The sequence below is a fragment of the Trichoplax adhaerens genome, genomic scaffold, assembly GCF_000150275.1.
Source record: "Trichoplax adhaerens TRIADscaffold_5 genomic scaffold, whole genome shotgun sequence".
Lineage (NCBI taxonomy): Eukaryota > Metazoa > Placozoa > Uniplacotomia > Trichoplacea > Trichoplacidae > Trichoplax > Trichoplax adhaerens.
This window is the reverse complement of record NW_002060947.1, coordinates 6,109,096-6,126,355: the sequence shown is the minus strand read 5'-3', so window position 1 is coordinate 6,126,355 and position 17,260 is coordinate 6,109,096. Positions and strand designations below refer to the sequence as shown.

Genomic DNA, 17,260 nt, shown 5'->3' with positions numbered 1-17,260 from the left:
TTTACCATAAGCAATTTATTTCTTTAATAAATCAATGTTGGCGTAGACCAAAGCAATATCGAGATCCGATGGGGGCAAAATGCACTTCTTATTCTTACTGTCGATACTGCCTCCACTCTACCGCACTGTAGTATGGGATACTGCTGACAGGATTGCCACTCGGAAGCCAGTTCAAACGCCATAGTGGCAACAGCATGGATGGGAGTCTGCCGAGGCTACCTGCAGCCTTACAGTAGTGTGTTCCATGCGGAGATTGTCAATAAGGCGTTAGACCAAGCTATTTGCAATGATTATTTTGTTGGCTGGGGAAATGACTGCCATCCAGGTCGACGACGGCTATTTTGTGCTCGGATAAGACTGCCAGAACAATACTTTACTATAGGGATTGATTGACTTACGCTACAAAAGCACAAAAGTTGCAGACGCCAACAGCAGCTGGATCATTTATCGGATATACGTCGTAAATGCACACAGCAGCTGACTGCCTGGCGCCTGCAAACCGCTCAGCCATCCCATCTCAAAATGCAACCATGCTGCAAGAACCCAACCTTTGACAGATGAAACTCTGTACAGTATATGACATATATATATAAATATAAATGGTGCGAATACACAGTAGCTTACTGCCTGGCGTCTGCAAACACTCAGCCATCCCATCTCAAAATGCAATCATGTTGCAAGAACCCACCCAACCTTTGACAGATACAACTCTGTATAGATATGTATATATAACTCTGTACAGTATAATATATATGTATAAAGATAGATGGTGCAAATACACAGCAGCTGACTGCCTGGCGCCTGCAAACCGCTCAGCCATCCCATCTCAAAATGCAACCATGCTGCAAGAACCCAACCTTTGACAGATGAAACTCTGTACAGTATATGACATATATATATAAATATAAATGGTGCAAATACACAGTAGCTTACCGCCTGGCGTCTGCAAACACTCAGCCATCCCATCTCAAAATGCAATCATGCTGCAAGAACCCAACCTTTGACAGATGCAACTCTGTATACATATGTTATATTGTAACTCTGTACCGTATATATGTCAAATATACATGGTGCAAATACACAGCAGCTTACTGCCTAGCACCTGCAAACACTCAGCCATCCCATCTCAAAATGCAATCATGCTGCAAGAACCCAACCTTTGACAGATGCAACTCTGTATACATATGTTATATTGTAACTCTGTACCGTATATATGTCAAATATATATGGTGCAAATACACAACAGCTTACTGCCTAGCACCTGCAAACATTCAGCCATCCCATCTCAAAATGCAATCATGCTGCAAGAACCCAACCTTTGACAGATGAAACTCTGTACAGTATATGACGTATATATAAATATAAATGGTACAAATACACAATAGTTTACCGCCTGGCATCTGCAAACACTCAGCCATCCCATCTCAAATGCAATCATGTTGCAAGAACCCAACCTTTGACAGATGAAACTCTGTATAGATATGTATATCATAACCCTGTACAGTATATGACATATATATAAATATAGATGGTGCAAATACACAGCAGCTTACTACCTGGCGTCTGCAAACCGCTCAGCCATCCCATCTCAAAATGCAACCATGTTGCAAGAACCCAACCTTTGACAGATGCAACTCTGTATATATAACTGTGTACAGTATAACATAAATGTATAAATATAGACGGTGCAAATACACAGCAGCTTACCGCCTGGCGTCTGCAAACACTCAGCCATCCCATCTCAAAATGCAACCATGCTGCAAGAACCCAACCATTGACAGATGGAGCTCTCTCTCTACGTTATATATATATAAATATATATGGCGCAAATAGCAGCTTACCGCATGGCACCCGATAACACTCAGCTATCCCATCTCAAAATGCAAACCATGCCGCAAGAACCCAACCTTTGACAGATGAAACTCTGTCCGGAGATGACTCTAAAACGAAAATGAGAGGGTATAGTTAGCTATAATGATAGGGCTATACGTAGATAGCTATCATGTTCTTGCTATATGTACAGTACTATCATAATAATGACGATGGCCATTATAATGATAGGTATACATAGCTGTCTACCTTTGACAGAAGAACCTCGGTCCGGAGATGACTAAAACCAAAAATGCAGACATGGTGCAAGAAGATAGAGATGACAGTTCCTCCATGACTTTATACCTAGGCGATAGTTTTGTAGTCACCTCTCAAAATGCACACTTGCCGCAAGAATAGAGATGATAGTTATTAGGGATTGCAGCTAGTTTACTCCATGATTTTACAGTTCAAAGAAAAGAGATACTGGCTGCACTCACTAGTTGTCTCTCAAAATGCACACCTAGGCTGCTGCAATATCATGTACTCATGTTGAGTTGTCACTGCAATATGCCTTGTAGAGTTCATAGTATCGTATTTGTTCTAAATAGTGGTGCACTTCTGTAGGTATTCCTGAATTCTTGGAATCTCTCTTGAATTATCATAGTAAGGATGTACTCCTCGAATTCAAGTAATACACAGAACTTCCTCATATTAACAGATGCTAGAACAGAGATGATAGTTACTCCTACTCCCATGATTTCATAGTTCAAAGTAAGAGATACCGGATGCACTCCGTAGTCGCCTCTCAAAATGAAGATATGGTTGCAGGAATAGAGAAGATAATTCTGTCCGGAGATGACTTTACTGTTAAAAGAAAGAAAGAGATTCCGACTGCACTCAGTAGTCGCCTCTCTAAATGCAGACTTGCCGCAAGAATAGAGATGATAGTTACTCCATGACTTTACACTCCCTTTCTATTTCGTTCTGTCAAGCTGGTCCGGGCCAGTAATCCCCTCTCAAAATGCAGACTTGCCACAAGAATAGAGATGGGACTTTATAGCTAAAAGAGATACTGCACTCCGTAGTCCCCTCTCAAAATGCAGACTTGCCACAAGAATAGAGATGGGACTTTATAGTTAAAAGAAAAGAGATACTACACTCAGTAGTCCCCTCACAAAATGCAGACTTGCCACAAGAATCGAGATGGTAGTTAGTCTATCCAGAGATGGGACTTTACAGTTAAGAGAAAAGAGATATTGCATTCAGTAGTCCCCTCTCAAAATATAGACTTGCTACAAGAATGGAGATGATTGTTACTCCATGACTTTGCAGTTGAAAGAAAAGAGATACCCACTGCACTCAATAGTCACCTCTCAAGAATAGAGATGAGAGTTACTCTATCCGGAGACGACTTTATAGTTGAAAGAAAAGAGAGAGACGTTCCGTTGTCGGATCTCAAAATGCAAACACCCTGCAAGAATATGGATTACAGTTACTCTACCCAGGGTTTGCTAATTGTAAAAGAAGAGAGGCAGGTTTTGGTAGCTACTGACATACCAGATGGTAATAGACAGTTACTCCATCTAGAGACTACTAAGAAAAGAAAGAGGGAGATTCGAGTAATTGCTAACATGCAGCCAGCAAACATCCAGTCATTGCACATTATTGCTGACTGTTGACTGGATTTTTTTATAAACAGTCAGATCATGTTCTTCTGCCGAGATCGACGCTGCCAAACTACAGTACTGTACATAATCCGGAATATCTAGATGTCATTTTTTTGGAGGATAAATGAATAGCAGATTAAGCAATGTTCGTATGCGTTGTACGCTATCGATCGGTTTGTCCACAGCAGTTCAAATACATTAAGCAAAGTAAGTGTCAGGAGATGGTAGCCATTCTACTTTATTTATGGTTGCTGTAGACTATCGATCAGTTTGTCTATAGCAGTTCAAATACATTGAGCAGAGTGTCAGGAGATAGTAGCCATTCTACTTTATTTATGGTTGCTGTAGACTATCGATCAGTTTGTCTATAGCAGTTCAAATACATTGAGCAAAGTAAGTGTCAGGAGATGGTAGCCATTCTACTTTATTTATGTTTGCTGTAGACTATCGATCAGTTTGTCCATAGAAGTTCAAATACATTGAGCAAAGTAAGTGTCAGGAGATGGTAGCCATTCTACTTTATTCATGGTTGCTGTAGACTATCGATCAGTTTGTCCATAGCAGTTCAAATACATTGAGCAAAGTAAGTGTTAGGAGATGGTAGCCATTCTACTTTATTTATGGTTGCTGTAGACTATCGATCAGTTTGTCCATAGCAGTTCAAATACATGAAGCAAAGTAAGTGTCAGGAGATGGTAGCCATTTTACTTTATTTATCGTTGCAACAATGAACGCTAGACAGTACAGTACTGTTTAGTTTTATCCATGGAAATTTCAAGTGATTGAGTCAAGTTAGTACGATAACTATTAGTTTATCCATCAAAGTTGAAATGGATTGAGCAAAGTTACTACGGAGAGGAGAAACCTGCTATTGACTTTGTACACAGTCATGGCTACATGATTCATAATTGGACTAATCAATCCCAAAGTGATTTTATAACATGTAACAACGATGATCCTCCAGGCAGGGATTACTAGAATAAACTTCTTCTTATAGTAGTCTATAATCCCAATCCAAAAGCCCTTGCTCAATCGGGGACTTTTACTTACGCTTATTAGAGAAATTCTTTTGCTCCATTAGCGGTAAAGTAGTAGGCAAAATGTGCAATCTGTTGTCTCCATCTTGTGCATAAAGTAGACACTGTTATACCATCAATTCAACACGCCTTACAGTGACAAGCTATTTTGCACATAATGCTCCAGCACCCACTCTTTGTGCGTCCTAGCGTCCTTGCGGCCCCTCACGCATACATTTGGAAAATTCAATTAAAATGGTTAACAACATCAAATCAAAAATGTGCTTAATTTACATGAATATTTGCGTGCAAGATGGTCAGGTTATTCAACATTGTCATGTATTGTACACAATGTAACGCATAAATTACACATGCCAATTGGGGTATATATAGTCCTAGCTCTTATTGGGCAGTAGATTAGATTGCCACGACGTGTTGCCTTGCAAATCAAGAACAGCTACAATATGGCTGGTTACCGGGCTGAAGAAGAGATGGATGTCATGAGTAAATTAGATATGGTACGAGGTATTCGGTAAGTCACGATAGCCAGCCAACTCTATTTCTTTATCGTTCAATAAACCAAGACAGTGATGGAGGATCGCTAGCGCTTTCTTCTTCTAAATAGCAATAGCATGATTGCACGAGCTTGAATTGGCAGATTCAATAGCTTGCATCAAGTTGTCTCTCTTTTTAGTATACATTGCACTCGATGAGAAAGCGGCATCATTCCCATCCAACAACAAAACTAGTTTACTACTGTCGACACGAGCAAGGAGACAGCCTTCCTTACTAAAGGGATGCCTTTTCTACTGCATACTGATTCAATGTCTTGCAGTTACACGCTTAGCTTATGACAAAATGGCTATGGTTGTATCATGATTTGAATGGCAATCATCATGTTGTAGTACTAGATGCTATTGTACACAGGTTGGCGTAACTTCACAAAACATGATTGTACAGTAGTTAAATAACACTTCCTTGTTTTTCACAGTCTTGGGTAGGATAATCAAGTCATGACATGAACAATAATTTGCTAGGATGTTATTGCAACCCACGCTTAGACGGATTGCCCCCAGAATGAGAGCATTTTTTTATTTACAGTCAAAATGATTTCCATTCTATTCAAATTCATCTATCCTTCCATTATTGTTAATTGCATGTTAACCAACCATCCATCCACCAATCTCTCATCATAGACGCCATTTTCACAAGGTTTAGTCATGGCTTTTAGCCAATTTTGCTTTTCACACCTTATTTGTACAGTACTGTACAGGATTCTACAACTGCAAATTGGTAGAGTGTGTTCTGTACAGTCAAGAAGATTTCTACCAGTTGTAAATCGAGCGATGGTATTTTACTCCATGTACTCATGCTGTTACGATAATATCACAACGGAAAGATCGAAACGAACAAATTGTCGGAAAAATGTTGAAGTTATGGACTGTACTGTCTGCTAATCTATTCTCCTGTAGTAATTGGACAAATGGATTATAGGATAACAGTACAAACATGTTGAATTGCTAGTGTTGATAATCTCCACTTTGACACTTACGCCAACGACAGAAATGAATGATTATGAATGTGATCGTCTTGCCTAAAAGATGTATACTGTCTGCCAATCGATTCTCTTGTAATAACTAGACGAAGAAATGATAGTCTTGCCTAAAAGGTGTATACTGTCTGCCAATCGATTCTCCTGTAATAATTAGACGAAGAAATGATAGGAGAACATTACATACATGTTTCCATGCCTATGTTGATAGTCTCAACTTTGACACTAACGCTAATGGTAGAAAGCAATGATCGTGAATGTGATCGTCTTTTAAAATTGCGATTGAATCATTCATTATACGTAGAAATAAAGTACAACTATTGGATAAATTAAAGAGCAAAATGCAAAAAGAACTGGAGTTAATCAGTGGTGAAGAAAAGAAACTACAAGAATTTACCTCTGAAATTGAATTATTACAAGAGGAAAAAATGAATCACGTCGAAGCATTAAGATTAATTCATGCAGATATTAATTCAGTAAGCTATTAATTCATTTTATATAGAAGATTAACGGTCATGCATTGGTAATCATCTCACTTTATATCGCTACTTATTTCATCACTGCTCTTTTCAACTCTCTCTTTACTCATGCTAAATCAGATGGAAGCCATTATCAAGCAAACCGACCAAGAATGCCATCAGTGTAGAAATAATATTCAACGTACACATAAAGAATACAATGAATTAAAATATGAGGTAGACAAGATGAGATCTTCATTAGGTTTAGAATCTCTACCTGGCTTAGAAGATGACGATCGTAACCTATTCACTGGGTATGTTAGCTATTGATTAATACTTATTGATTTAGCAAGTTGAAATTAGTTATAAGATAGTCCATTCAAAGTCTACTACTTAACTATTGTACTATAAATGAAATCTGGCAACGAGTATCATAAGAGTCCGTATGATATCATTAAATTTGCATTGAATATGTATTACAGAATAATGAAAGCTCAAGAAACATCTAAAATAATCCACACAGAAGTCAAGCCTCCACTACCTCTTGCTCCACCAACTGCCATCGATACTGTCACCCCACTACAAGCAGTACCAGCAGAGAATCAAGATGAGGAACCTGTAATACAACAATTTAAGCAACAAGCACCACCCATGAAAATGTGTTTATCATGCCATCAACAAATTCATCGTAATGCTCCAATTTGTCCCTTATGTAAGGCGAAAAGTAGGTCCAGGCATCCAAAGAAAAAGAGAAAAATTGATGATTAAATTTGGACCAACAGTCTAGCGACTGCTACGGTCTACTTCATTTTAAAATGAAGGGGATAGTAATTTTAAAGGTTATTTTTGAAATTAAGCGCATTGAATTTCTTGTACTTGTTGTAGAATACAGTTTGAGCTATAGTATTGAGAGTGCAATTGCAAAACAACTAACTTTTTTACGATATTGTTTTAAGTGTTTTTTTTTCTGTTTCAAATAATTTATATTCTAAATGTCTATTAACGGTACGATATATCACCGCATCATTACAACATATTTATTTATTTAATATTTCAACTATAAGTTATGATAGGATTCAAGATTAAAACTGCTTTCTTAAATTAGTCCTAGTCCCATCTATCAAGCATTTCATTGCTATGATGATTTCAGAATCGGTTATAATCCTTACTCGATTCCAATGAAAATAAATGGAGATCAATTTTCAACCAGTTTGTAAACTTTAGATAATACAGAATGGCACAGAGCTATTTTATTCCATCTACATTGCTAAAGTCATAAATGAACATAATAAAGTCAAATGAAAAAATTTATTAGCTAAATTACAAGAAACGGATAGACATTAATTTGTGGCTGAAAATAATAAATATCCAGTAAATACAACAAAGTATCATATTTGTAAATTAGGAACCATTAGATATCTAATTTATTACTGTTTTTAAGTTCTCTAGCCATAACAATAGAAAATCTGATCAGAGCAATATTGACTTCAACCATTAAACAACTGCAAGTTGTTAGAGTAAATGGTATCAGATAATTTGCAATGGAGTAAGCAACGTTAGTCGGATTTTTTGGAGCTTTTTCGTAGCTCCTTTAGCCTTTCTAATAGTGGTGGATGCGAATAATTAAATGCAGAATACAGCCTATCAACAACTGGAAATGATAAATTATCTTCATGTAGTTTAATAAGACCGACTGAAAGTAAATTAGCTTTTCCCATTTCTTTGGCATAACGATCAGCTTCGAATTCAAATTTTCGACCGAGAGCAGTCATAAAAAATCCAAAAACCTGCGACAAAAAGAAAAAAATTACAAAATGTTAGTAACGCTACCGACAGTATTTGATTTCATAGTTAACTCAAAAGGACTTTATTAATAATCCGCTGATAAAGTGGCAATAGCATTGAGTCAGTGTTAAAGCATTACCTCGTTATAGATTGCATAAATATACTCAAAAACGATGATGAGACCTATTAGCACTGGCTGACTACTGAAACCGAAGGATGTATAAATGGCATTCTCTTTGATTAACAAATTTAATCCATAGAAACATATGAAGATATTAATCTATTGAAGGAAATAACACCAACAATGGTAAGTAAATAAATTTTAAGAATAATCATGATCATAATTTCATAGCAATATCACCAAAAAGGGGTCTTACTTGGGCTAACACAATATTCTTCAAATTATGATTAAATTTCCAATGGCCGAGTTCATGTGATAAAATAGCAACAACTTCATCATTTGTGCAACCTTTGATCTGATTTTTATGCCAGTTTTTATCACTTTCTTTGCTTTTTTGCTAAATGCAGGGGACACATTAAAATTGTTCTTTAGAAACAATTACATCTTGAAATTGGCATCATTCAAGAATCTAAAGTACCTCAACTGATTCTTCCTTGGTTGTCTCAGCTGCTATGTCACTTTTTTGGTCATCAGTGTTTTCTGATTCTTTTTCTTTTTGCGTTAATGGATTATCTTCTAATAAGGTATCAAACAGTACAACTCGCTTGTTCTTATAGAATCCATAGAAGTACGCATTGCTATGGGCTGATCGGACTGATCCTTCTACGACAAATAATTTCTTTAATGGAAAGTTGACACTAGAAGCTAATGCTTCGATAGCAGTCTTTAATTCTCCATCCGGCAAAGGAGTGAATTTGTCGAATAACGGAGCGATAAAATCCGCGTATATAAATACAATAAACTATACAAGAAGAAAAACATTCGATAAATATGCTGGCTGATATGTACAGCTTGAACGATTTCGATATCATTTTAGTAAGACTGGTTCTATCTTTTCATTCTGGTTTAACTACTATCCAATGAAATGAAGAGTTAAATTACATGCGTGCTATATACAATAGAGCCATTGTAAATTAACTAGCTCTATGTTAAATGCTTTTCCAATATCGACAGTGAACTACTTACCATAGAAAAGAGAAAAACAAACAACCAGGCATATATAAAAAAGTAATCGCCTCCATTCATAATGATATATATTAAAACGGCTACGACAATATATGATAGTACCAAAGTGAGGACAAGTTTCTTCAGAGTATCTTTAATGTAGAAACGTAGGGTCTGTCATACCAGGATGGGATTTAGATTATACATGAAAGAAAAAGCAATCATCACGACATTTAATTATAATTATAGTATACCCTATTTCTATTTTTTTAAGACAGTATTATTACTTATCTAAATATACGTATGTATAAGTTCAAACAATCAATGTAGTCTTATCTAAATGTAGTAACCAGGCTCAATCTACGCAAGCTTTTACTCCGCGCAAGCAATAGGATCGCTAGGTTTATCAACCTGTTTATTGAAACCGTATTTTTCTTCCAAAACAAATGTATGGTAAAGAGACCACGGCTGACCAATAACAAGAGACCACAAGGAGAGTAGTGTAGTGAAGACTAACGATGGCCAAATCTGTAAATAAGCAATAGATTATTTTATTTACTGTTAGAATCCAGACAACATTAAGTCATTTATGTCAACTAGTGATTTTAATCATTTCGGTATTACTTGGCATGCCGTTATGAATACGACCATTGCTAATAATATCACGTCAACGTAATCTTCAAAATTCTATGTCATATTTTTAGATCGTACTATCGGCTACATTTATTATAAGTAAAAGTAACTGTGGTAAGATATACTCGAATATATTTTAAAAGCGTTAAGAAGTATTTGCAATCATGGTACTAAAGGCTACTGCATCGTGTATATTTATGCTAATGTTTCTTGACAAACGATTGTACACTAACTCCATTCTATGAGTCAGTGTACAGTACGCTTTCGTTTTTAGCCAAACATACTTCCATATTTACAAATACCATTTCTATCAGTCATCACTCCCCTAATTCAAGTGATAGTACCGTAGTGGTATTATGCAGAGTACCCATTTGAGCCGTTATCCATCATAATATTATGTCATAACTGATCCATCTTGGGATAATGCCGTCGGGATTGGATCAAACAATTGTATTGAATAAATCAATTAGGGGAATATTACTAAATGTTAATTTAAAAAAAATTACTCTACCACTATAACGCATTTCCTCTTTCATTGTATGTACTTACTTCGCTCGTAACATCGAAATCATACCGAATGCATAAATCGACCGAGTATTCCCATACGTAAGGCAAGATACCATAGTATAGAAATAACTGAGAGAAATATAATATCATTTTTTAATTTCGTCCAATTACGCCATATTGATTGACAGCAAGAAATGATATTTGCACTTACCGTCATTTCTATCTGAGAGTAGAGCGTTTTATAGAATCCAAAGCTACTTTTATCCAAGCTGTAACGTCTGGATTTCTCAAATACTTCTGTCGAGATCATTTCTCTTAAATCGGCAGGAACACGTCTAGTATTGAGTGTAACACGTCTCTGTTTTGCAAAATGTGTCATATAATATAGCATTAGTTTTGGAATGGTAGAAGGCATTTCATGGTTTAAAGATATCTTGACTCCACATATTCAATACAACAATGCTTGTCGATATTCCTCAGTAGCTGTAATATACTGTATCATTATCGGCTGGGAACCTTCAAAATATCGCAATAGTATTAACTTGATGCATAATGCGTGGAGAGAAGCCATCTTTTACACTGTTAATATCAGTCGAAATTGATCTATTGTACAGTATATCCTCTATGATCTCTTGAAGTCATGATCGAAAAGGATGCGTTGCGTGAGTATATGAAGAAGTTAATCGTGAGCGATATCAAGGAATGAAATAGCATTCTTACCAGCATAAGACCCTTTCATAAAGGCTAGAATAGGGGTTTCAAAATTAGAATAACATGCATGCATACGATATTGACAAGTCGTTACTGTATCCATGGACTATCCTACAGCACGATTCATTCATCCATCTTGAAGTATGAAAAATACAGAAGAACTAATATTGAAAAGGACTTTCATCATCATTTGCTGTATGGACAATTTTTCCCATACATTCAATTAACGCCATTTTGAATACAATAAGCTCATTAAAAGTGACATGGAAAAAGAGAAGGCTAATGCCCAAATCTTGGCCAATTTGAAATGCATTGATAGTGTAATGTTAACTCATCAGCAAGGGAGGAAAAAATGGCTTATTTTGATTCATTAACTCATCAACGTCCATTCATTCTTACCTGTCTGCTCGCTAAATACATATCCCACAGCATCACCAGCCATGACAGCGTTAAAGTAACGGCTAAGATGTTAATACTGGATAAAAATTCGGATAATGTCACGGCTTCCATTGTCGATATTCTCTCCAAGTTCCCTCTTTGACGGCTGAAAAACTTAACAACTTTTCAACAACTTTTCAACAACTTTTCAACAACTTTGCCTAGCCACCAATGTGCAACTGCTGTGGAAATAGTCAGGTCGCCGCCAACTGGTTCTTTTCCTTAACTACTGCCCCAGCCAGATGGCCAACAAGCGGATGTTGACTTGACTTAGACTCCACTGTTGCCTGTAGTATGGGGAGAGCACCTTGGAAACCTTGTACGGTACCAGTGGGTAGACTGGGTGGAGTAAGCAACGGTAACAGACTACCGGACGTCCTCCAACTGCTTGACTAGGTACAATGTACCCCCAAAATGTCGACCGCTTGGTGAAATGGAAAACCAGTGGAAGGCTTTAACAAGATAATTTTTGACTTTTACTCTTCATATGGGAGATAAATTAGTATTCTTTTTCTATCGTAGCCTAGGAAAAAATTTTCACTGGCTGCGATATATACTGACATTCCCCTATATCGGTATTGCAGTGGCTTGACCAACGGGAATTTGGACTTCAAATCCTGCCTTAAGCAAAATACCTGTTAGTTGAACTTGTCATAAGCTTAAGGCCAATAAAATAAACTAGATAAAGTAAAACCCCAACCCGAAAATATAAAACTTATTTTCTTTTACAACATACTGACATTCATTTTGGATTGCAACCTACAAAAATAGCTTCGCTTACGGCAATGTTCAGTATACTGATATTCCCATATACTGTATGTGCAGACAATTTGCAGTGGCTTGACCAACGGGCATTTGGACTTCAAATCCTACCTTAAGCAAAATACCTGTTAGTTGAACTAGACATAAGCTTAAGGCCAATAAAATAAACTAGATAAAGTAAAACCCCAACTCGAAAATAAATAACTTACTATTTCTTACAACATACTGACATTCATTTTGGACTGCAGCCTACAAAAATAGCTTCGCTTGCTACAATGTTTTCCATATACTGTATTGCAGTGGCTTGACCAACTGGAATTTTGACTTCAAATCCTACCATAAGCAAAATACCTTTTAGTTGAACTAGTCGTAAGCTTAAGGCCAATAAAATAAACTAGATAAAGTAAAACCTCAACTCGAAAATAAATAACTTACTATTTTTTACAACATACTGACATTCATTTTGGACTGCAACCTACAAAAATAGTTTCACTTGCGGCAATGTTCAGTATACTGACATTCCCATATACTCTATTGCAGACAATTTGCAGTGGCTTGACAAACCTATAATTTTACTCCAGATCCTGTGCGTACGTCTACGTCGCAGATCAAGTAAAATATTCATTATTTCAACTAGTCATAAGTTTAAGTGGCTCACGAAATAAAATAAATAAATAACTCATTTTTTCCAAACGAATACTGGTATTCGTTCGAGACTGCAGCCTACGAATAATTTTCACTGGCTGCAATGTGTACTGATATTCTTATAGACTGTATTGCAGTGCATTGACCAGACTGCAATTTACTCCAAATTCTATATTAACCAAAATACCTATCGCTTAAATTAAAAGCAAGCTCAAAACTGGTAAAATAAATGACTCATTTTAGAGATACTGGCTTTCGTTCTCGATTGCAGTTTACGAAAATGTTTTTCCACGGCGTAGCTGTAATGTGTGCCTAACTACCTATATGCTTATGTGCATCAATCAATACTAATACGTCGATCACTTGCCGAAGTGAACTGGAAATAAGCTTACAAGATCGATGGCAAATTTTCGTACAGTATGTGAGGAAGATTGATGGTTATTGTCGACTGCAGCTTACGAAAAAATTTTCACTAGCTACAATGTGTACTAATACTTCTACATACGGACTCCGTCTTGCAGTGGCTTAACTAACTGTAATTTTACTTCAAATTCTATATTAAGCAAAAAGCCCATTAGGTGACTAGTAATAAGGATAAACTAAAGATATAAATGACTTCAATTTTAATTTTGAGAAGGGCAGGTATTCGTTCTCGACCACGGTCTACGAAAACATTTTCACTCATTACAATGAGTAACTAGTCGATGCATGTTTGCTTAATTTTGATAAGCTGATTCATAGGAATCGATTTGCCAACAAAATTTTACAACATATATTACTTCAGAATAGATACCAAGGGGTTTTCAAATCCAAATTTTACTGGTAATAGGTTGATATTTGGTTTATTGGATTAAAAAAATAAAAAAAATGATAACAGGACTATCAACGGTATTCCTATAATCATAATGGACAGTAAAGCAGAGGATAATTTGATATTATTATACAAGTAGCTTTAGCAATACTGGATAAAGCTTGAGATTCAAGAATTTTTCATACGACAAACTAAAATTTTAGAACCCTAATGATTTAAAAAAATAAATTTTATAAGCCCTATCACTGTAATAATATTGATAAACAGTTTTGCATCGTGCTGTCAATATTTAAAATTTATCGCCACATTAAAAACTAGTCATAGGATTTATTAGGACATCTTTGTGTAAATCATCCAATGCTAAATTATAATTTATCCCATGATGATGTAAACATGTCAAGACTTGCTTTACAGGATTGGTCACATTATTGGGCCCTTTTAGTAGCTGTTGAAAGTGATTTATAGCCAATTGTTGTCCTTCATTCCTTGAAGGACTATTATTGTCAGGCTGTTGATCACAAGCAAACTTGGATAGAATTCTAATGTAGACAACGAAAAATTGACAACAGTAACTTGCAAGCTTTGCCAACTTTACAGGGGAAAGCATAAGGAGTTCCCTGTGTCTATCCGGAAGGGCTTGTCGAATTGATTCTTGAATATTAATCAAACACAGTCGAGTTAGCACAAGACTTTAGGAGTTCAATCTGTTTCTATGTTTAACTTCTATAATGGAAGTTCGATTTTATAACGTTAGCAACATCTCTTCTACTCACCATTTGGCATAGCATTTACAGCGCCAGGCTGCAAGCCGTCACTATAATATTCTATTAAAAATTCAGTTAAAATTTGGACACATGGATCAGCATCTGATTCCGATTTACATTCGTATCGTTGTAGTAGTGCTGTCGTGATAGTAGCCTACCAAAGATCATATCGTGACGAAAAGAATAATAATTAATAGCATCATTTCAATGACATAGTTTATATTAGTTCACACCTCAAAAGTACACAGCTGGGTTATAAATTAATTACGTCTTGCTAAAGCAAATTAGTTCAGCAAGATCTAGAGTTCGACGTGAGTGCAAGAGCATCTCCTTTCTATCAAAATTTAAAAGCTGTAATTTTCATGACCGATATTCAGATACATACTATTCCAGTGTTTTTAGTAGTTAAATGGAATAATGCTTTCTTCTTGAGTAGAAAGATTTCCCTAGTAAAAATATGCATAACAATTAGATTATAGTCGTGCCTGTAAGTTAACTGGGGCGGAAATCTATAATGATAAATGTACATTATAATTCATTCATAGCTGTAATTACCGAGAAGTGATTGAGTGATTTGTATCATATTCAATGTATTGATTTAATACTTTTGCATTCTGTTCTATAGTCACTTTCAATAAAGACGTGTCAGAAAATTCCTTCATACCTATCATCAAAGTAAAACTGTTATACATGGACTAGTACCATCATAGGCTTTGTCAATGTAAATTAATTACTAAGTAAGATATTGTCACTAACCATGGATAGAGTTCTCGGAAATCATAGCATCGATTTTGCTTGCAACCTCAAGCAGTGCATTATTTACACATTTTTCAGAAATGATCTGCAAAAGATACATTAACGTTAAGGGAAAGTCTGCCTCTCCGTGCTTAAATTGAAGATTTCTCTTTCAATACAGCTATAATAAATATTTAAGCAATGTAGTTATCATTGGCAAGCTAAGTTTGCTATTATAAGATAAGGCTACATAGAACCAGTTTCGGCTATTTCTTTTTTAATAATCAATACTATCATTCAACTAATGTTACCTTGACGACACTTTCAACTTTATCTTGCGACCCGTTATTGAGCAAGTACCGTTCCAATAGAAACTGGAATAATTCTAAGGTTAAATTTTCGTTTCCCAGTAGCCTCTGCATAAAGTAAAACACCAAGTTACTGCTTAGGTCATGCGATGAATGTTAAAATGAAATACAGTAAACATTTCCATGGACGCTACAGGCTGTCATCGGATATTATTCTAAATACTGTCAGAGCTAAACGGTATTTTTACTCCAATGAGACAGTTTGAAGAATTGGTCAATCAACGCCAATTATTCAATGTCAATTATAGAAAATAGTAGATGTAAAATATTTCATTTTCGTTGATTCACGCCTTATTATCAACAACATTTACCTTTAATAGCATCAATTCTGCATTGCAAAAATGTTCGATCGATGGTAAGACCATTGATTCGGGTTCTGTCTCTTGGAGATGATTGTTGCTATAACGTATAAACAACTGCTGGTTGATTTTAGGTCGATTTGGTTTCGACCTTAAGTGATTGCATACCTAGAGTAGAAATCGTATAGATGATATTAAGAAATTCGACATGATGTAAGTTCATCATGGTCTCATTCCATGGCCATGCCTAAAGTACTATTGCAGTCACGAACCTCTTCAATATATTGAGACCATTGAATTGCATGGCTAAGGCTCGTTTCGTCCCATTTGGCTACTTTTCTGCTTCGACTTGCTTCAAGTATATTCCAAAAGGATGAAAATTTATCCAGCAAGTATTCCATCCTTAGGCTGCAGTAAATATTAATTTAATCAATGCTAAAACTCAACAGGTTTCGAAATAACTCTTTTACAAGTTTTTGCTAGCAAAAGAGTAAGAGAATGATCGAAAGTTGTACTTTGCATCCTCTGCTACAAGGACACGATTGCATCGAAAGCAAGCAAACCAATCCTTCCACTCTCTCTGACTAGAGTCTCTGTGGCATATCACTTAAGTTGCAATCATTTCTACCTGATAAATCGGCTACTGCCATCCATATTGGACTGTAACTAGTTCATCCTTGTCGTTCATTGCCAGCTTAGCCTATATACAGCTTTAATTCCTCCATGTTTTGGATATTTTGAGGCTGGAGGAGAGAGCTCGAGCTGCTGCTGAAGCTTAACTGCATTGGTCTTTCAAAAGCCTTATACAGTAGGGCTATATGCAGAGTATGGTTTGGGCTCTGTTACCGATTTTACACTCGTCAAATTGTAAACAGTTCTATTATTGTACTGGTACTGGTACCGTACTGGCACTGCCCTGGATCCTTTAGGGTCGTTACTGTATTCGGTCATTCGGTACACTATACAGTATGAGATTTCTCCGTGCAGAGTTGTCCTTGCTGCCGACTACGGACTACCGTACCGTACCGTACACAAATATTTGGCGCCAAAGTTTCAACCACGTTGTGTTTACAAGATCGATCGGCACCTTTCTGGTTACCAGAGCTTGCACCTGGGAGCTTGCACCTATCAACTTGCTGCTGGAGGAAGATTAGAATTATATAAGGATTTT

At 36.3% G+C, this 17,260-nt stretch overlaps 3 protein-coding genes across 3 annotated transcripts; 1 reads left to right on the top strand and 2 right to left on the bottom strand.

Moving 5' to 3' along the window:
• Positions 1-4,959: 4,959 nt before the first annotated feature.
• Positions 4,960-7,273, top strand: TRIADDRAFT_56721 (uncharacterized protein; the record flags this gene model as incomplete). Its single annotated transcript, XM_002112977.1, has 4 exons — positions 4,960-5,027; positions 6,352-6,523; positions 6,647-6,819; positions 6,988-7,273. 4 exons carry the CDS (start codon positions 4,960-4,962, stop codon positions 7,271-7,273), a joined length of 699 nt encoding a protein of 232 aa, XP_002113013.1.
• A 788-nt stretch (positions 7,274-8,061) lies between these two features.
• On the bottom strand, positions 8,062-11,777 carry TRIADDRAFT_25296 (uncharacterized protein; the record flags this gene model as incomplete). The annotated part of the gene is made up of 9 exons (XM_002112531.1): positions 8,062-8,292; positions 8,430-8,570; positions 8,668-8,808; positions 8,896-9,213; positions 9,438-9,590; positions 9,828-9,944; positions 10,599-10,685; positions 10,768-10,914; positions 11,667-11,777. The coding sequence occupies 9 exons, from the start codon at positions 11,775-11,777 to the stop codon at positions 8,062-8,064; spliced, it is 1,446 nt and encodes a 481-aa protein (XP_002112567.1).
• Positions 11,778-14,230: 2,453 nt separating this feature from the next.
• TRIADDRAFT_56719 (uncharacterized protein) lies at positions 14,231-16,743 on the bottom strand (the record flags this gene model as incomplete). The annotated part of the gene is made up of 9 exons (XM_002112530.1): positions 14,231-14,574; positions 14,697-14,841; positions 15,073-15,133; positions 15,243-15,351; positions 15,444-15,528; positions 15,734-15,838; positions 16,102-16,257; positions 16,362-16,497; positions 16,718-16,743. The coding sequence occupies 9 exons, from the start codon at positions 16,741-16,743 to the stop codon at positions 14,231-14,233; spliced, it is 1,167 nt and encodes a 388-aa protein (XP_002112566.1).
• Between the last annotated feature and the right edge of the window lie 517 nt (positions 16,744-17,260).